Genomic DNA, 21321 nt, shown 5'->3' on the forward strand with positions numbered 1-21321 from the left:
AAGCAGCTCTCACTGAGAAAAGTAGCCAGTTGCAATTTCAGGATTTGGATCTAGGTCAACCAAGTTCTGGGGGAAAAGTTACTTTAAAAAAAAAAAAAAAGGAGGTACTTCCTTTTCTTATCTCTTCCTACCCCTTTTCCTCTAATTTCTCTTCTTCCACATTCATTCTGAAATTGCTTACACACTATAAGCACTAAAAAAATTCTGGGCTACAGAAACAGTGGTCCAAATATGTGGTCAGATAAAGGATTTCTATGCTACTTCAGGTACAAAAACTGTGTAAGAGATATAAGCTAGGCTTGAATTGTCCAATATACATGCAGCTATTTAAATTTCATTAATTTAAAAAAAAAAAAAAAAAAAAAAAAGGGATCCCTGGGTGGCCCAGCGGTTTGGCGCCTGCCTTTGGCCCAGGGCGCGATCCTGGAGATGCGGGATCGAGTCCCACGTCGGGCTCCCGGTGCGTGGAGCCTGCTTCTCCCTCCGCCTGTGTCTCTGCCTCTCTCTCTCTCTCTCTGTGACTATCATAAATAAATAAAAAAAAATTAAAAAATAAAAAAAATAAATAAAAAAAATAAAAAAAATAAATAAATTTCATTAAAGGGGATCCCTGGGTGGCTCAGCAGTTTAGCCCCTGTCTTTGGCTCAGGGCGTGATCCTGGAGTCCCGGGATCAAGTCCCACGGTGGGCTCCCTGCATGGAGCCTGCTTCTCCCTCTGCCTCTCTCATGAATAAATAAATAAAATTAAAATAAATAAATAAGTTTCATTAAAAACTTCAGTTTACACTAGTATGTTTCAAGTAATCAATAATGACATGTGGTTAATCACTACTGCATCAGACAACATAGGTTTATTCAATGGAACAATATTCTATAGAGTATTTCCAAAATCACAGAAAGTTCTATTGGACAGTGGTAGACAGCAAAACATCAGCACTTCTGCACATTTCAGCAAACTGCTGAAATTAGGATGATTCTGAAAATCAGGATTTATGATCAATATAAATGGAATCTATACTCAAAGATGGTATCTCAAAAGTTTCAAGTCTCCAATAAAGAGGTCCCTGGAAGAAATCACACATACACACCAGTACAGTGCTATTCAAAATGTGATCAGCCTCCTGGTGCTGATCTCCAAAATGTTTATCAATCTGCAATAACTGGAAATTGACAGTGTTTGGAAACTTCCAGAGTAATTTAACACTGCTGTGATTTTTTTTTAAGATTTTATTTATTTATTCATGAGAGAGACAGGGAGAGAGGCAGAGATACAGGTAGAGGGAGAGGCAGACTCACTGTGGGGCTCAATCCCAGGACCCCAGGATCATGACCTGAGCCAAAGGCTGACCCTCAACCACTGAGCCATCCCAGTGTCCCTGGTGTGACATTTTTATTGTACTTTACAAAAGTATCACTCTGCAATGAATTTAAAAAAAAAAAATTAAAAAAAAAAATAAATAAATAAATAAATTTTTTTTAAGTAAGCTCTCTGTCTAACGTGGGACTTGAAATCACTCACAACCCTGAGATGAGGAGTTGGATGCTATATCAACTGAGCCAGCGAGGCGCCCCAATAAATTTTTAAAAACTAGTCTTTTGCTATAGAATTTGAGAAGCACTACTCTAGAACATAGGTAAGACAATGGATGTTATCTGAAAACACAGCTCGTATAGTCAGTTCTACCAATTACCATTACCAGATTACAACCCTTGAGATATTTTTTAAGTTTATTAATTTTTTTATTTTTAGTAATCTACACCTAGCATGGGGCTGGAACTCACAACTCCGAGATCAAGAGTCACACTCCACCCCCTGAGCCAGCCAGGCACTCCAACCCTTCAGAGATTTATTTATTTATTTATTTTTTTCCCCCTTCAGAGATTTAAAACTAGAAATGAAATCTTATCAATGATCAACTAAAACACGGAAGTTAATTGACTCAATTAAAGTCATAAAGTCAGGTGGCCAACAGAACTAAACTAAGAAGGGTAAAAGGGTTAATGTTAGATCGTTTCATATATAATTACTTACTCTTCACACAGTGTTAGGTATTACTTCAGTTTTATAGATGAGGTCCAAAGTTTAGTAATTTGCTCAAAGTCACAAAACTAATAAATATATCTCTTCATGTTTTACTTAGCTTCCTATGGACTAAAAACGAAAACAAGTCAAATATAGAGGGTCTAAGGAAGTGAACTGAAAAGGCTAATATCCCTGTAATGAAAGACTATGAAAATAACTCAGGTGGGCAGTATTAAGTGAGGGAAAAATTCGTCTCAAGAAGTGTCCATATGAGCTATATAGTTGGAAATACAATGTTCAATTTTGTTAATTTTGATGGAATACATACAATTCTCTATAGTAAAGTTACTGCTGAGATTCTTGGACACCTAATCTTCATATACAAGAGGAGACAGATGAGAACTGGGGCCACAGATCCAAGCACCCTTCTCCTTGGCCATCTAGCAAAACAGAAATGACTTGGTTTATAGTGATCCTTCCCAATTAAGCTGCATGTAGTTTAAGAATCACATACTCCTTCAAGTCTCAACTCCTGAATTTAAAACTTCATACAAACCAGCAAATATTCTTACTGAACACCTATATAGTCTCAGCATCAAGCAGGGCACAAAGACCTAATATTATGCTTCTGGTAAACATAAAAAATGTTACCTAAAGGGAAGGAAAATGGAGTACAGTTGCATGTAAAGTTAGAAGTCCCACTGGGGCATAAATATTTACTTTTTAGTGCTCAGGTTTGTTTGTTTGTTTGTTTTTAAGATTTTATTTATTTATTCATGAGACACAGAGAGAGAGAGAGAGAGAGAGAGAGAGAGAGAGAGAGGCAGAGACACAGGCAGAAGAAGCAGGATCCCCACAGGGAGCCTGATGCGGGACTCAATCCTAGGACCCTGGGATCACGACCTGAGCCAAAGGTAGATACTCAATCAGAGCCACCCAGGCTTCCCTACTGCTCAGTTTTTCTAAGCAAAAATGTTAACAACCACAATCAGGACAGTGTTTTCCAATGGATTTCCAGACAGCTAAATGCTTCTCTACTCAGTGGGAAATATGAAATTTTTTGGGCACCTGGGTGGTTCAGTCGGTTAAGCATCATCTGCCTTAACCAGTTCAGGTTGTCATCCTGTATCAGGCTCCTTGCTCCTCGGGGAGCCTACTTCTCCATCTGTCTCACCTGCCTTTCTCACTCTTTCTCTCTCTCTCATGAATAAATTCTTTATAAAAAAAATAACTTTTAAAAAAAGTTTATTTATGTACATAATCTCTACACCCAACATGGGGCTCGAACTCATGACCCCAAAATCAAGAGTCACATGCTCTTCCAACTGAGTCAGCCAAGCACCCCAATGATTTTTTTTTAAAGAATGATAGGCTTATTTTTTTTTAATTTTATTTATTTATTCATGAGAATACACAGAGAGGAGAGAGAGAGGCAGAGACACAGGCAGAGGGAGAAGCAGGCTCCATGCCGGAAGCCTGATGTGGGACTCGATCCCAGGTCTCCAGGATCACACCCTCGGCTGCAGGCGGTGCTAAAACCGCTGAGCCACTGGGGCTGCCCCCCAATGACTTTTTTTTTTTTGATACTTCTTCTGGTTTGAAATAGTTTTCCCTCAATCCTGCCCCCGCCTCCCCCGCCACTTCAACAACCAAGAAACATGTTTTCATGCTCACAGAACATAGATTAAGAGACTACCTGCTCCAGGCAAACAAGAGAAGCCTCAGCATTTTTTCCAACGTGCCTGGCAAAACTCTAAACACAACAATGCCCTATAGAATTATCACTCTACATAACATGGTGTCAAAAAAGTCACCTTGTTTAATAAACTCAACAGCATCAGTTAGCAGAGGGGCAGAAAGAATGAAATAAGTTTCTTGTTTTTGTTCCAGGGAACCTTTAAATTTTGTTTCTGGGTACCTTTGAGCCTAAGACAGGATTGTCGTCTCCTGTTTCCATGATGACTATATCAGAAGTTAAAGCAGATGTATTAAATTTTTAACATCACTGAATTCAACATCTTAACTAAGAGAAATACTGACCATGTTGTAACAGTCTGGGCGGAAGCTATGAAACCAATCTGCAGGAAAAAAAACCCAATTTGCTATGTGAAATAATTCCTGTAATGTAATCCATAATCAATGAGACAAAGTGATAGTCAAAGGACTTCATGAAATCAAATGCTGAATATGAAAAGCCAGCTATATTCTCAGGTAGTCATTTCCAGCCTATGTAGCCCCTAAGTTGCTCTAAGGTGGCAAAAACAGTACTTTACCTTTCTGGAGATTGAAGAAACATTCAACCCAAATCTTTGAGCTCTTTCCTTTAGTTTATCCAGGTTAACCTATAAAAACATAGGGGGGAAAACATATTAAAAAAAAAATACAAAAGGCAGAATTATAGTCCAAAGCTAAGAGTTCAAATAAGCCTACAATATCAAAGATACCCTACGTGCTAAATCATGAAACTAAGCACGCTCACTCATGCCACTACTTATTAAAAGACCTCTTCTGGAATGCTGTTAAAGATTCAGCCCACCTTCCTTTGTTCATCAAAGGTGGCAAAATCCTAAAGAAGGTTTAAGATCAGAGTGGGCCAAACACTGCTTGAAAAAGCAAACAATTATCTAAATAATCACCTCCAAATAAGTCCATTATTCACAGTCCAAAAATCATTAATTCCTATACATAGCCCCATCAGTAGTTCTTAACTCCTCTCTTCAGAAGACAAATCTACAGCTAGTACCCAACTCAATTTTCTTCCTTTTTCTTGGAAGCCCTAATATACAAAACCTACTATCATATGGATATCTGGGACATTTTCATTACTACTACTATTGCTACTCCTACAACATTTCAGCTTCATTTCTGATACTGCACTGTAACTCCAAGAGCAGGATTTCATAAAGCCAAACATATTTCACCCACAGCATCTGTTTCCATTTTCTGAAGATGTCACCTAGTCATAATGGTCCAGAATGCATCTTATCCTACCAGTCTTTAGTCTATGATTTTACATTTAACAGCTAGTGTTGAAAAATACCAGTATCTACCAACAGAATTCATAAGCTGCTTCCACAGATTTGCTTGTGGTAACTAAGAATTAGACATTTTCCAGAGCCATTAGACAAGGCCTAAAATTACAGTACCATAAAACAAAGAATTATATGGATGTCTGCTAGCTAACGAAATCTATTCATTTTTTTCAAGAATGATAAAAAGGAAGATGTCTGCAATTACTTGGAAGATGTGGCAATTTTCCTGACCTCTTAGTAGTCAAACAATCCATTTTATTCAGGACATAAAACACTGTATTGAAAACAGTCACCAAACTCCTATGATCTCAGAGATTCCTCTGATCTGGGGAGTTGTTTCTAACTTTAAAACCAGAGTTAAGATTTGTGTCTCAAGGAATTAAAAAAAAATTTCTTACCATAGGCTTGGCATCAGATGACAAACCTAAAGAAGGAAATAAGTTTTATTTAACATTTTTTAAAATCATAAAGGACAAATATTCTTTATCTTATGATAAGGGGAAAAAAAGACAAACACTGCATCTAGAAATCGTGTCTGCATTTACTGCTGATGGGAACATAAAATGTACAGCCTCTTTGGAAAACAATCTGGCAGTTCCTCAAAAAGCCAGAGTGTTTACCATATGATCCAGTAATCTCACTCATGGGTGTACACCCAAGAGAAATGAAAACACACATCTGCACCAAAACTTGTAAATGAATGTTCATAGCAGTATTATCTCTAGTAGCCAAAAAGTGAAAACAACCCAAATGTCCATGAGCTAATGAATGGATAGATAAAATGTGGTATACTCAAACAATGAAATTTTATACAATATTTTTTTAAAAGATTTTATTTATTTATTCATGAGAGACACACAGAGAGAGAGAGAGAGGCAGAGACACAAGCAGAGGGAGAAGCAGGCTCCATGCAGGGAGCCCAACACGGGATTCAACCCTGGGTCTCCAGGATCACGCTCTGGGCCTAAGGCGGCGCGAAACCACTAAACCACTGGGCTGCCCGAAATCTTATACAATATTAAAAAGAAATGAAGTACTAATGTATCCTACAACATGGACAAATCCTGACATTATGCTAAGAAGCCAATCACAAAAAAACTACAAATTGTATAAGTCCATTTTTATGAAGGCAAATCTTTATGCATAGAAAAAAATGAGTGGCTGTTTGGACTGGGTGCAGAAGGAATGGGAAACAACTGCTAATGGGTACAGAGTTTCTTTTTGGGGTGATGAATGTCCTAAAATTAGACTGTGATGATGGTTGCAGAACCCTGTGAATGCATTTTTAAAAAACCATTGAGTTATATACTTTAAATGGATGAACTATAGGGAATATGAGTTATATCTTAATAAAGCTGTTTAAAAAAAAAGACATCACAACTGGACAAAGGAACACAGCAAAATGCTAGATCTTTGGAGGACATTTTCTTTTTCTTGAGGACATTTTAACACTGACAGTTCAAACTGACATCACTCGGAAGACTAAATTAGATTAAGAAATTACATTTAGGGCAGCCCTGGTGGCACAGCGGTTTGGCGCCGCCTGCAGCCTGGGGCGTGATCCTGGAGACCCTGGATTGAGTCCCACATCGGGCTCCCTGCGTGGAGCCTGCTTCTCCCTCTGCCTGTGTCTCTGCCTCTCTCTCTGTGTGTGTCTCTATGAATAAATTTAAAAAATTAAAAAAAAAAAAAAAGAAATTACATTTAAAATTTAGGTCTCTGGGATGCTTAGGGGGCTCAGCGGTTAAGCATCTGCCTTTGACTCAGGGTGTAATTCTGGAGTCCCAGGATCGAGTACCGCATCGGGCTTCCTGCATGGGGCCTGCTTCTCCATCTGCCTATGTCTCTGTTTCTCTCCTTCTCTGTGTCTCTTATGAATAAATAAAATCTTTAAAAAATAAAATAAAAATAAATTTATGTCTCTAAAACTGGACTATGTTCTTTTTAAAAGTAACTTTCTTCCTAATTTATTATAAGATACATACGCTCATTGCAGAAATTTTAAAAACAGAAAAGCAAAAAGAAGTCACTCAAAATTCCACCAACCAGAGACAATGAGTATTAACAATTTATACACATTCCTCCAATCTTTTTTTTTTTTTTTTAAGTAGGATCCAGGGCCAAGCCAGGGTTTGAACTCAGAACCCCAAGCGCAAGTCTCATGCTCTACTGACAGAGCCAGCCAGGCACCCCTCAACTTTTTTTTTTTTTTTTAATTTTTAAACTCCACACCACGCATGGGGCTCAAACATACAACCATGAGATCAAAAGTCCACGCTCCACCAACCAAGCCAGTCAGGCACTCCCCAAACCTTTTTTTCTATCCATACATGCACTTCTATTACTAAAAGGGAAATACACACTACAATACAGTTTTATACCTCGTTTTCACTTAGTATTTTTCCGACAAATATTCTTCAGTATCATTTTAACAACTGTATAGTCTTCTACTACACTATGGTGAACATTTAACAAATTCCCTATTGCAGGGGATCCCTGGGTGGCGCAGCGGTTTGGCGCCTGCCTTTGGCCCAGGGCGCGATCCTGGAGACCCGGGATCGAATCCCACGTCGGGCTCCCGGTGCATGGAGCCTGCTTCTCCCTCTGCCTGTGTCTCTGCCTCTCTCTCTATCTCTCTGTGACTATCATAAATAAATAAAAAATTAAAAAAAAAAATTCCCTATTGCATATTACATTGTTGCTAGTTACAGATCACTAAACATAATGCTGTGATAATCCTTATGGCTACCTAAGTCTGTAAGCATATCCAACATTATTTCTTTGTAAATTCCTAGAAGGAATTACAAGACTGTTGAGGTAAAAGATACTCTCTTTTCTGTTTCACCTCTTAGAGTAGGCAGTATAACACGAGACAGGTACACAATTACATACCAATGTGAGACACCAGAATAAGTAGACAAGGTACTAAAAACTTCTCTAAAGATGTCAAAGAAAAAGAAAAACAAATGTTCACATTTCCTCCTATTCTCTCATACTTCAGCACCTTCTCTAAATTGTCCAGCAAGGCTTAAGTATGGTTTTACCTAAAGCAAAAAGGTGAATGTTATAAGCACTTCAAGTCTTCTCAAGCTAACAAGTTTAGCTTCATGAAATATGTTTTGACAGGAAAGTAAAAATATAAAGAGAACTTTCTTAGAAGAGTCTTTTCTTACCTTTTGATGAAACTGAAGATATCCCAAATCTGTAGGAAAAAAAAAAACATGCTAAATTTTAGGAAGCTATTCACACTCCTGGTTGTCTGTCTCCGTGTCAAGTGTACATATGGCACTTCTTGCTTGTGATCTCAAGCCTTGCAATCATTAGCTAATTCTAACAACCCCATGAAAGAGGTTCAGTTTACTTTTTCTCACAGAGAGACCAGAGAATAAGCTTAAAGGAAACCTTATCAAAATTGAGAGTAACAGTGCGTTCCTGCCTTTTACCTATTAAAAAATCCTGCTTGATGAGACCCATCCAAATCAGCAAAGAAGTTCTGAACAGAGCCAAATGAGTATTTATCAGCAAGGTTTCTATTTTGCTTAAAATCAACAATTATATTTAAAACCTAGGATCATGCCCCTCTCCCATCATACTATCACTGTCTCAGATCCAAAAGGCTGGACACTCACCTTGCTGCCCGGGCAGCTTTCTTACTCTCCAAGCTCACAGGTACATTGAATCGTTCAGCTCTCTTCTGCATTCTCTAGGTGATAAAAAGACAAAAGAAGGGAAGAGAAAAATTAATTTCTGGTTTTGTGGTGTTTAGAAGTGTGTATCTTTAGAACATCAGGAGTATATTTCATAAGGTCTAAACTGAGAGCACCAACAATCCTAGAGGATATCAGGTTTTATCCATTCAGGGTTTAACTCAACAGCCCTTTCCAGAAAACAAACACAAAAGACTATTATTACACCTATGGCCTCAAAAACAAAAGGAAAGGAATAAAATAAAACCCACATTCTGCACGAAGCCAAGAAGACAAAAGCTGTGTTTGGTTGACCTTTGAAAAGGGATCAAAGGAACAGCTTGGTTCCAACAGTAGTGGTACTCTTTCAGTTAGAAATGAAGCAGCATTGTCCTATGTCATCTCTACTTTAAAGGTACAAAAAACCCCAGAGATCTCAACTGGAGCCCAGTTTCAGAGATCTTGACACAAAATCCAGAGAAATTTTAGTCTTACCAGCTATCAAGTAGTGACATCCTCCTAATTACTTTTCATCTCTTCCAATGGATAATCCTACCAAACTCTATTCTAGTTTGTAAACATCTTAGAGTTACCACTAAGGCCTAGGTACTAAATATGAAAAGACTAGGGCTTCAAAAGTGACTATGCCAGCCCAAATATTTTCCCAAGTGCTGACAGTAGAAAAATATATCAATACCAAAATCTGTCAATACTGATTTTCTATTTATGAGTCAGTTTTTCAGTGATTATAAAGGTAGAATAAAAGGTAAGAAACAGAAAGATAGGGATCCCTGGGTGGCTCAGCGGTTTAGTGCCTGCCTTTGGCCCAGGGCGTGATCCTGGAGACCCGGGATCAAGTCCCGCATCAGGCTCCCTGCATGGAGCCTGCTTCTCCCTCTGCCTGTGTCTCTGCCTCTCTCTCTCTCTCTCTCTCTCTCTCTCTGTCTATCATGAATAAATAAATTAAAAATCTTTAAAAAATAAAAATAAGAAAGATATATAGAGACTGCTCTTCTACTAGGGAGCAAAACACCTACCTCAGTCTGTGGTATCTCAGATGTAATTTTTACCACTTTCTTCTCTGTTGCCCTGGAAAAGAAGAAATTTTTTAAAATGAGGAAACTTGATATTCTAACCCAAAACTTTAGAATATATAAGAAAGAATTCACCTGAATCTTGTCCTCTGTCTCATATCTCTCCATCACCCCTTAATCCAAAAAAAATATGAAGCTCATTAGAACTTCAGTTCCTCGAACTGCCATCTATTTAAGAGTTCAAATAGCAGACAAAGCTACTTTACAAAAGTATAAAAAAGGAATTAGGAAAAAAGTCTGGTTAAATATATTGGGCTGAAAGGAAACACTCAAAGGACACTGGAAACCATTTCTTTTACTTTCAGGAACTTTAAATTTACTTCTGGACTAATGACTATTCCTCTAACCCTCATTTAAATGGCAGCTCTCAATTTTCATCACAACGACAATTAACGAGTGCTCTACAAGCTCTGGTTTCCTTCTTTTACAAATCCCTTATTTCTCCCACAGGGACTTTAGCTCCAGCTGGAACAGTCAAAGTGAGACAAATAAAAATGCCAAAGGGAGTGGGAAGAAAGAAGACTAAGGGGAGTTTGAATTAGGAAAACATGGTTAAGTTACTATTCAAAAGGTTTAAGAGAAAACAAAAGAGGGGGGACCACTGGGGCGGGAGACAAAGTTCGGAAGTACCCAGGATAAATGGAAGGGCATTAACCATCCACCAAACAACTCCCATAAAACTGTGGGTCATAACCAGTCTCATTAAGGTCCCTCATTTAGAGACATGGGCAGCCTTTGTTCCAATATTCCGGACACTTTTCCCATTTGATGCCCTGAAAGGTAGTAATGGTTTAATGGCATTTTCAGAGGAAGCAATTCTGAACAGGAACTTACTCTCTCCATCCTTTTGTTGGAGGTTCTTGGACTGACAGACAAGTAATGGGTGCCCCCTGCTGACGGTAACTACATCCTACAGTACTTAACTGCCCTGGTTTGGGGTAGTGGGGGTTGGGGGGTATCAAACTAGAAATAGTTAACGTATTTCTGGAGAACCTCAAGCCAAAGATGAAGGAGAATCTCCTAATGAACATTCATCTGCTCTGTTTCAGATACTTCAGGTACAATTAAGCTCAAGCAATTAAATACACATCACATTCTGGAACTCATGGGAAATGTATTCTCTTTACTGAGAAATTTCTATCCTTACCAGTCACGAGACATTCTCCAAACTACAGGGACCCAGAACTTTTCTGAACATACTGCAGTCTAACCACTACCATCACTCTAAAGAGCAAAATCACCCCTGCTAACACACACTTTCAATTTCCTTGTTTAGAAATTCATTAATAAAATCAAATGCTCTGAATAAGAGAATTACACATCTCATATATTCTAAGGATAATGAACTTCTACGAATTTTCAAACTTCATTGTTAACCTACAAGAGCCAATTATCATTGTATTCACCTCATCTTCCTTCTTCCTCCAGATGTTCCCCAAAACATTGCTACTTTAAATGTATTCTATAAGCCATTTCCTTAAGGCATTGTATCTAAACGTAAACCTCCTATGATGGAAGATAACTATATGGCTTTAAAAAGCAATATTATTAGGGGTGCCTGGGTAGCTTGGTCAGTTAAGCATCTAAATCTTGATTTGGATTTCAGCTCAGGTCATCATCTCAGAGCTGTGAAATCAACCCCCACATCAGATCCTGTGCTGGGCATGGAGCCTGCTTAAGATTCTCTCTTTCCTTCTGCCCCTTTCCTCCCGCCAAAAGCAGTATTATTAGATAAAATCTAATGAAACATTAAATGTATATCCCCTGTGATGCAGCAAATCCACTGCAGGGAATTTATCACATGGACACACTTGCATAAGTATAAATATAGCTGCTTAAAGACACGCAGCACTGCATTTTTTGCTATTATGAATTACCTAAATGTCCATCAACAGGAGACTGGTTTGAAATTACTGTTCATCAATAGAATGGAGTACTATTAGCTGCTAGAAAGAATAAGGTTCTATGTTGATAACTACTAAATCTGGGTGAGAGGTACATACAGGTCTATTATACTGTTCTCATAACTTGTATATATACTTGCCATTTCCCACAATAGCAAGCTAAAAAAAGAGACCTACCACTTAGAAAGATAATGACATCATTTCATACAGTTGATGTGAGGACTAAATGGGAATACATGCACTTAGAACCTGCCTTGTGGGGATCCCTGGATGGCTCAGCGGTTGAGCGCCTGCCTTCCACTCAGGGTGTGATCCTGGAGTCCCCGGATCAAGTCCCACATCAGGCTCCCTGCGTGGAGCCTGCTTCTCCCTCTGCCTGTGTCTCTGCCTCTCTCTCTCTCTCTCTGTCTCTGATGAATAAATAAAATCTTTTTTTTTAAATTTTTTTTATTTATTTATGATAGTCACAGAGAGCCACCCAGGGATCCCAATAAATAAAATCTTAAAAAAAAAAAAAAAGAACCCTGCCTTGTATATAACATTTTAATAAAAACATTATTATAGCGCAGCCCCAGTGGAGCAGCGGTTTAGTGCCGCCCGCAGCCTAGGGTGTGCTCCTGGGGACCCGGATCAAGTCCCATGTTGGGCTTCCTGAGTGGAGCCTGCTTCTCCCTCTGCCTGTGTCTCTGCCTCTCTCTGTGTCTCTCATGAATAAATAAATAAAATCTTTAAAAAAAATTATTATATAATGACTTTATAAAAAGACATGAGAATAATCAAGAAACCCACAATATGCCTAGTGTATGTATATATGTATCTGTACATGCATACATACACAAACTCTCCATATAACATTCTAAAGAAATATATTGAAAACCTCTGGAAAGTCAGATGGGAGTGGAGTGAAGAGGTACATAATTTTCAGTTTATATACTTATCTATGTAGTATTTGACATCACAAGCACATATATCATTTTTTATAATTAAATGCATAAATACAGCTATGAGGAACAAAAATGTTAAAAAGGATTCAACGGTTATTAATTACTGGATTTGACAGCCCTCAAAAAAGAGGTTTATGATCAACCTGTGGGATAGTTTTGTTTTGTTTTTTTTAAAGATTTTATTTATTCATGAGAGACACAGAGAGAGAGAGAGAGAGAGAGAGAGGCAGAGGGAGAAGCAGGCTCCATGCAGAGAGCCCGACGCTGAACTTGATCCCAGGTCTCCAGGATCAGGCCCTGGGCCGAAGGCGGTGCCAAAAAGCTGAGCCACTCGGGCTGCCCTGTGGCATAGTTTAAATAAATCAAGGTCCACTTTCTACTCTAGTACTTTGTCTTCCCTTCTTCCACTGTAAATCAAAAAGGGAGAGAGAATAAAGTGTTACCTAAAAGACATTATCTCTGCTCAGAACCATCCTCCCTTACAAAATTCCTTATTCACAGAAAATCTAGATGTTTCTCTATACAGAAAAAGAATCATCTATTATGGTCCTACAACAAAGGCTAGAACTAAACTTTATCTAAGATTGAAGTTTCCTGGTCCTAGTTATCTATTACATAACCCAGAGACAAACCACTTTGCTTCACTGGGACCATGTTCTGAAAATGTATGATCTAATGAAAAATGAAAAAGCCAATGGAAAGGTTTAAGAAGTAAAGAGAGTGAAAGACTAAACCCCTCCAAAACCCAGAACTATCTGCCCTTACTCAGATCATAAAAAAGGGATAGTTACACATCAACAGTTTTCTCAGGAGGTTCTTCCTCTTTGACAGGTAGTTCTATGGGCTTTGGTTCTTCTTCCTAAAACCAAATGAAATAATGGTTAATATAAACAAACATTAAGTACCCAACAATAAAAGAGTATTAGAACTCAAAAATGAACCAGTTTTTCAGAACCTTCATTCCCCCTCTATGCTCCCCTAACAAGTTAGCATTTAAGCCCTCTAATGATTGATGGTAAGCAATGTGGCCAAGGTATCAACATGTTGCCAGGCCAGTGACTAACCTTACTCTCTCCAACTCACCTCTGTTTCATCTCCCAGTACATCTTCTTCATTTGCCTCCTCTTCAGCTAAAGAATATTAAAATATTCAGGTCAAGCCCTGCTAAAAAACCATCTTGATCACTGTACTTAGGCTAAAATTATAATCATTTTGCTTTCCCAAAATAAAATTCAATAGTTGAAGGCAGATCTGATGCTCATAAAATCTGCTCCACATGGAAAAGATAAAGCTGTATTATTCTCTACCTAACATTAATACAAAGTTGAACTCTAGCTGCACTGAAAAACCATAATAAGGTCAAACTATAACATTAATGTTACAGAGAATATCTTTAATATTTAGTGGTGAGGAAGGATTTCTAAAAAAAAAAAAAAAAACAAAAAAACAAAAAAAAAACCCAAAACCACAAAACACTGCAGGGTAGCCCCAGCGGCCCAGCAGTTTAGCGCCGCCTTCAGCCCAGGGCATGATCCTGGAGACCCGATATCGAGTCCCATGTCAGGCTCCCTGCATGGAGCCTGCTTCTCCCTCTGCCTGTATCTCTGTCTCTCGTGAATAAATAAATAAATAAATCTTAACAAAACAAAACAACAAAACCAAACACTGACGTAAAAGTTATATATGAAAAATTGCAGGGATCCCTGGGTGGCGCAGCGGTTTGGCGCCTGCCTTTGGCCCAGGGCGCGATCCTGGAGACCCGGGATCGAATCCCACGTCAGGCTCCCGGTGCATGGAGCCTGCTTCTCCCTCTGCCTGTATCTCTGCCTCTCTCTCTCTCTCTGTGACTATCATAAATAAATAAAAATTAAAAAAAAAAATTAAAAAAAAAATTGCAGATTTTCCAAAACTAAGACACCATGGAAAAAGAAACAAATGACAAAGAAAGTATTTGTGTTTAAGACCAACAGGGAGGGATCCCTGGGTGGCGCAGCGGTTTGGCGCCTGCCTTTGGCCCAGGGCGCGATCCTGGAGACCCGGGATCGAATCCCACATCGGGCTCCCGGTGCATGGAGCCTGCTTCTCCCTCCGCCTGTGTCTCTGCCTCTCTCTCTCTCTCTGTGACTATCATAAATAAATAAAAATTAAAAATTTATAAAAAAAAAAAAAAAAAAGACCAACAGGGAACAGCTACCAGAATATAAAAGAAATGTCTGCAAACTAACAAGTGAATTATGGGAACCCCAAAAGAAAAACGGCAAAGGAAAAACCCTACAAACCATGAACACAAGAAATGTTCAAACTTTTTAATAACTAGAGGAATGTAAACTGAACAACAGATTAATGAAAATGAAGCCACTTGACAGGATAGTGCCAAGTTTAGGTGTGTGGAGGAGATACAAGAACCCTCATGCACTGATGATGGCACTGTAGATTTACAAAGCAATTTTGGAAAATAATTTGGCAGTGCATAATCATATCAGGAATACCTTATGAATAGATATTAACTGGTAATCCCACTCCTGGGTGTATAGCCTAGAAAGACACTCACCAAGAAATATAAAAGAATATGAAAGTAGTAGTCTAGGAGGCAATATAGGTGTTACCAGGTGAATTAAGTATAACGTAGTGGATTCCATACATGATAGAACACTATCCAGGAATTTGAATCAGTAGACTAGGTGACTACACAGCCACAGCCACACAGATATGAATGTATCTTAAAAACAAAACAAAACAAAACAAAACAAAACAAAAAAACCACGGTACTTAGAGAAAAAAAAAAGTGAGAACTAAAGTAAGGCTATGGCCTCACTACCAATTATATAAAAACATTGTATTCCAAACAACACTACATGGTTTACAAGGACAAAGACAAAAAAAACATATCAAGCACATTAGAATAGCTGCTTACAGGAGTTGGGGTAAAAGCAATAAAAGGGAATAAATAAAACTTAGCAGGAACTTGTACAACCTGGAATGATAATATGCCTTAAATAAAGCTGGTTTTGTTTATTTTTTAAAAAGTGGAATTATAGAATGTCAGAGTTAGAAGGAACCAGAGATTCCTTAGATTTACCAATTTCAAGTATGGAAACGTTTGTCTCATTGCATAGATCAGAACAGACACCTAGTCACTTAAACAGTGACTATTCAAAGTTATGAGTAACTTTCTGGCATAAGAGGTAGCAGAATTCGGGATCCCTGGGTGGTGCAGTGGTTTGGCGCCTGCCTTTGGCCCAGGGCGCGATCCTGGGGACCTGGGATTGAATCCCACGTCGGGCTCCCGGTGCATGGAGCCTGCTTCTCCCTCTGCCTATGTCTCTGCCTCTCTCTCTCTCTCTCTGTGTGACTATCATAAATAAATAAAAATTAAAAAAAAAAAAAAAAAAAGAGGTAGCAGATTTCAAATCTCCCAATTTTCAATCTAATGATACCTGTTTTAGCATACTTCCTTTTAAACAATTTACTGAAATAAAATTAGTGTCTTAAAAAAAAGGGGAGGGGTATATTTCTTTGCATTATAACCACTGTTTTGGATGATCAAGAGTTTTGATACAGTTAATTAAGAGCTTATATCAGGATGCCTGGGTGGCTCAGTGGTTGAGCGTCTGCCTTCAGCTCAGGACGTGATCCCAGTCCCAAGATCGAGTCCCACATCAGGTTCCCTGCATGCAGCCTGCTTCTCCCTCTGCCTGTGTCTCTGCCTCTCTCTCTGTGTCTCTCATGAATAAATAAATAAAATCTTTAAAATTTTTTTAATTAAAAAAAGAGCTTATATCACCAACAGCTTAAAGGAAAAGGAGAAATATTCCACATGACAGAGCCTAAATATTAATCCCCTCTCTCATATCACTCTGCCTCTACAAAACACTCACCATGCTCTTCAAGATATGCCTGGAGCCTGTTGATGAGATCTTGTTTTATTCCCTTGGTCTCCAAACCACGAGCAAGACATTCCTGCTTTAGTTCGGCAAGCTGAGAAAAAAGAATAAAGCTTTTCCTTAGTTAACAGAATGAACCCAATGATTAAATAAATAAATAAGGTAGTTCTCACAAGAAAAAAAAGTTCAATTCCCAAACTACCGCTCTTAAATCCACTAAATCTCCAGATCCACAAAGATGGGCCACTTCTCTCTAATAATATTCAATATGCAAGAGGACTTTTCTAAAAGATGGTGAAGAATAAACTTACTCTAATAAAATTCCTATTCATGCAACTATTTATTATTACAAATCCCTAGCTATTTCTGAGGGGCAGCACCTCCCCCCATTACTGTACCAGCTAGCATACAGAAAAAAAAAATCTTTTTTTTTTTTTAATTTTATTTATTTATGATAGGCACACAGTGAGAGAGAGAGAAGCAGAGACACAGGCAGAGGGAGAAGCAGGCTCCATGCACCGGGAGCCCGACGTGGGATTCGATCCCGGGTCTCCAGGATCGCGCCCCGGGCCAAAGACAGGCGCCAAACCGCTGCGCCACCCAGGGATCCCAAAAGAATTTTTTTAAAATCAATCTTTAAGTAGAAAACTTAAGTATCTAAAAGTAGATTCTTCTTACTTTTATCTCTTACTGCAATCTACTATTTACATGCATACAAGTCTGACCCCTGAAGAATTAGTCAGATGTGTTATCTAGTTTAATGTCAATATGAATCGATTAAAGGATCTATGTCAAAATGGAAAGAATATCCAATGGCATGCTATCAAGTTCTATGTAAGAGTTCTAAATCAGTAACTTGACTAAACATGAAATAGGTATGCTTATCAACTCTGTGAATAACAGAAGGAGGAAGGAAGACCTGATGGATTACTGAGAGAACTAAGTGGCAGGGAGGACAAGAAGGGGAGGCTCTTCACAGAACAATGAGCCAAAAAGAAGATTCAATTTGGAAGGACCAGGTATCCCTATAAAGCATTACATTTATTTTTTTTTTAAGATTTTATTTATTCATGAGAAACACACAGAAGCAGAGAGAGAAGCAGGCTCCTCGCAGGGAGCCCCGATGTGGGATTTGATCCCTGGACCCTGGATCACGCCCTGAGCCAAACACAGGTGCTCAACCACTGAGCTACCCAGGCATCCCTAAAGTATTTCATTTAGGGATCCCTGGGTGGCGCAGCGGTTTGGCGCCTGCCTTTGGCCCAGGGCGCGATCCTGGAGACCTGGGATCGAATCCCACGTCGGGGTCCCGGTGCATGGAGCCTGCGTCTCCCTCTGCCTGTGTCTCTGCCTCTCTCTGTGTGTGTGCGACTATCATTAAAAAATAAATAAATAAATAAAAAATAAAGGCTCCCGGTGCATGGAGCCTGCTTCTCCCTCTGCCTGTGTCTCTGCCTCTCTCTCTCTCTCTCTCTGTGTGTGTGACTATCATTAAAAAATAAATAAATAAATAAATAAATAAATAAATAAATAAAGTATTTCATTTAGATTCAAAACTTAAATTGTTTAAAAACCAGATGAGCAAGATCAGACTCAACAGTAATCCTGAAGACCTCAGGATTTTAGATAATTACAAGTACAAAGAGGGTTAATGGTATGATTTGCTACCAAATTCTGGGTTATGGTAACTGAAAAATAATCTATTCTAAATGATTGATTCTTATTTTAAGAAGCATAATGACATGCTGATCCAAGGAGAACAAGCAGGAAAAGGAAGGCTTTAGAAATCCAATATGCAAATCAGTGCACAAATAGATTGGCACTGAAAGAAGACTTCAATGGCTTTGAAGTACAGATCTAAGATCAACCAGGAGAGGTCAGAAGGCAGATCCCTACAGAAGAAAGAATTTTACAATTAAGGGAATATGCTAGGCATCTCTGGAAGGCTTTCAACCAAGGGAGCATTTGAAAATGGAGAGGGGAGCTTTTTTCCCCCCAACACAATGACTGAGCGGGTGGAGCATTCAGTGAGGTCAGGTAAGTAGGGATACTCTGCGGAGAACTCTCCTACCCAACAAACAAACCAACAGCACTCCTTTTGAGAAACATGGTAGATAAATCACTCACTAAAAGCACAAAATGCTCCCCCTTCTAAAGTCCCCTGGGTTTGGGATCCCTGGGTGGCGCAGCGGTTTAGCGCCTGCCTTTGGCCCAGGGCACGATCCTGGAGACCCGGGATCGAATCCCACATCGGGCTCCCGGTGCATGGAGCCTGCTTCTCCCTCTGCCTGTGTCTCTGCCTCTCTCTCTCTCTCTCTCTGTGTGTGTGTGACTATCATAAATAAAGTAAAAATTTAAAAAAAAAAAAAGTCCCCTGGGTTCAAATTTCAGCTTTACCACTTACAGCTGTGTAACCTTGGATGACTAACTTAACCTCCCTGTGCCTCAGTTTCCTATGAAATGCAACAGCATCTATACCATGGGATTATTGGGATGATTAAATAAGTAAATATTTGTAAAGCATTTACAACAGTGCTTGGCAGCTGGTAAGCACTTCATAAGTGTTAGACACTGGGTGAAGGATTAGACAATATTAGAATCTCTGCTTCTCAGATTTCTGAATTTCACAGATCAATATATTTTTAATTAGGCAGACTGATGGGGCTGCCAACTTTTTAATATTTCAGCCAGATGGACTAATACTTTCAATACTTTTATAAAAAAATAAAAATAAAAACCAATTACTATAAAAATCATCACACATTTGGATGTAGCAGTGACACCAAACTGCTCTAAGTTTCTAAATGCTTACTCAGCATTTTTTTGACTTAACCGCTAACGATTCATGACCCAGCACTGGCTTGCAGACCATACCCTGAATACTATTAACCTAGAATCTAAACTCTAAGTGATCTCTAAGGTCCATTTCTTAAGAACCTGTATCTTTCCCACATTGGTACTTTGTTCTTTCATTTTCTTTCAGCTTCCTGGAGAACAAGGCTTGTGATTTAGGTTACACTTTAAAAAGTTTTGCTGGGGCACCTGAGTGGCTCAGTCAGTTGAGCACCCAATTCTTCTGACTGTTGGTTTGGACTCAGGTCATGATCTCGGGTCGTGGGATTAGGCACTATGTAGGACTCAGCACTAGGGCATACTGCTAAGCCTGGGGTTGGCTTAAGAGTCTTTCCCCCACTCTGCTCGTCCCATTGCACACTCATGCTCTCTCCTTCTAAAGTAAATAAAATCTTTTAAAAACATATTTTCTTGGTTTATTACAAAAGTGTTATGCTTACTGTAGAATAGTTTGAAAATTCTGAAAAATACAGAAGAAAACAAAAGTCTTATGTAACCCCAGCACTTAACACTTAAAATATAACACTGTGTTATATATTCATTTAACACTTTAAATATATCATTAGTGTGTGTGTGTGTTTAGAGGGTGCTTGTTGTTTACAGAGCAATACAACTTTTTTTTTTTAAGATTTTTTGTTTATTTATTCATGAGAGACACACAGAGAGAGGCAGAGACACAGGCAGCGGGAGAGGCAGGCTCCCTGCAGGGATCCAGGATCTCTAGGGTCTCCAGAATCATAGCCCAGGCTGAAGGTGGTGCCAAACTACTGAGCCACCGGGGCTGCCCAGCAATACAACTTTACTCGTTTCTTATAACCCCAATCTTCCACAGAAGCCTCCATTCCTTACCCCTTCCTGGTTTAAATTAACACTTTGGTAAATACTTAGGCAATTCAAACTTCAACTCTCTAACAGAATTGTTCCTCCCTTCTTTTTCTTCCCCCAAATTATGCCTAGATATAGGCAACACCTGCAAACAAACAAACAAACAAACAAAAACCTCCCAGTTGACAGGAAATGGAATCGTGGTTTCTACATAGGCTGCTAATCTACACTTGGGAACTGACAAACTGGTACAACTAGTAGTGTAGCATCCATCACTGCTGACCAATGGCCCTGCCATTTGCCCTTGGTCACTAAAATCTCAGCCCCCAACAGTTCTCAGTCCCTAAACCCAGATCTTTGGGCTCATTCAGTGGTCTTCTCAGCACCTCTATGTCCCCTTTCTGGTCAAATGAGATTGTTACATAGAGTTTTTACATACTGTATTACTTTAGTTATTATATTATGGGTTCTGCTCATTTCTTTTCACTTTTCATTTTGGTACAATTACCTTAGTAGTAGAACAAAAATCTTTTAAAGCCTACATTGAGAACTAACTTATAATATCAAATCTTACCCATTTTTATACGTATGTATCTTAAAATTTTTTTTAAGATTTTATTTATTTATTCATGAGAGACACAGGGAGAGAGGGAGAGGGAGAGAGAGAGAGAGAGAGAGACACAGACAGACAGACACAGGCAGAGGGAGAAGCAGGCTCCATGCAGGGAGCCTGACGTGGGACTTGATCCCGGGTCTCCAGGATCACGTCCTGGGCTGAAGGCGGCGCTAAACCGCTGAGCCACCGGGCTGCCCTACCTTAAATTTTTTAAAATAACATTTAAAAAATAAATAAATAAATAAATAAATAAATAAATAAATAAATAAATAAATAAAATAACATTTTATTTTATTATTATTTTAAAAAAGATTTTATTTATTTATTCATGAGAGACACAGAGAGGGAGAGAGAGGCAGAGACAAAGGAAGAGGGAGAAGCAGGCTCCATGCAGGGAGCCTGATGTGGGACTTGATCCCAGGACTTCAGAATCATGCCCTGGGCCGAAGGCAGGCGCTA

At 38.9% G+C, this 21321-nt stretch overlaps 1 protein-coding gene across 1 annotated transcript in view; it reads right to left on the reverse strand.

Moving 5' to 3' along the window:
- Positions 1–21321, reverse strand: part of SARNP (SAP domain containing ribonucleoprotein) — a 50785-nt gene that overhangs the window by 21685 nt on the left and 7779 nt on the right. The window contains exons 2-9 of the mRNA XM_026002003.2: positions 16563–16662; positions 13768–13814; positions 13476–13543; positions 9780–9831; positions 8686–8759; positions 8230–8258; positions 5455–5480; positions 4298–4366 (exon numbers count right to left, since the gene is read on the reverse strand). Of these exons, the coding sequence (XP_025857788.1) occupies positions 4298–4366; positions 5455–5480; positions 8230–8258; positions 8686–8759; positions 9780–9831; positions 13476–13543; positions 13768–13814; positions 16563–16662 (465 nt within the window). The remainder of the gene's footprint in view (positions 1–4297; positions 4367–5454; positions 5481–8229; positions 8259–8685; positions 8760–9779; positions 9832–13475; positions 13544–13767; positions 13815–16562; positions 16663–21321) is intronic.

Source organism: Vulpes vulpes, unplaced genomic scaffold (assembly GCF_048418805.1).
Source record: "Vulpes vulpes isolate BD-2025 unplaced genomic scaffold, VulVul3 u000000697, whole genome shotgun sequence".
NCBI lineage: Eukaryota > Metazoa > Chordata > Mammalia > Carnivora > Canidae > Vulpes > Vulpes vulpes.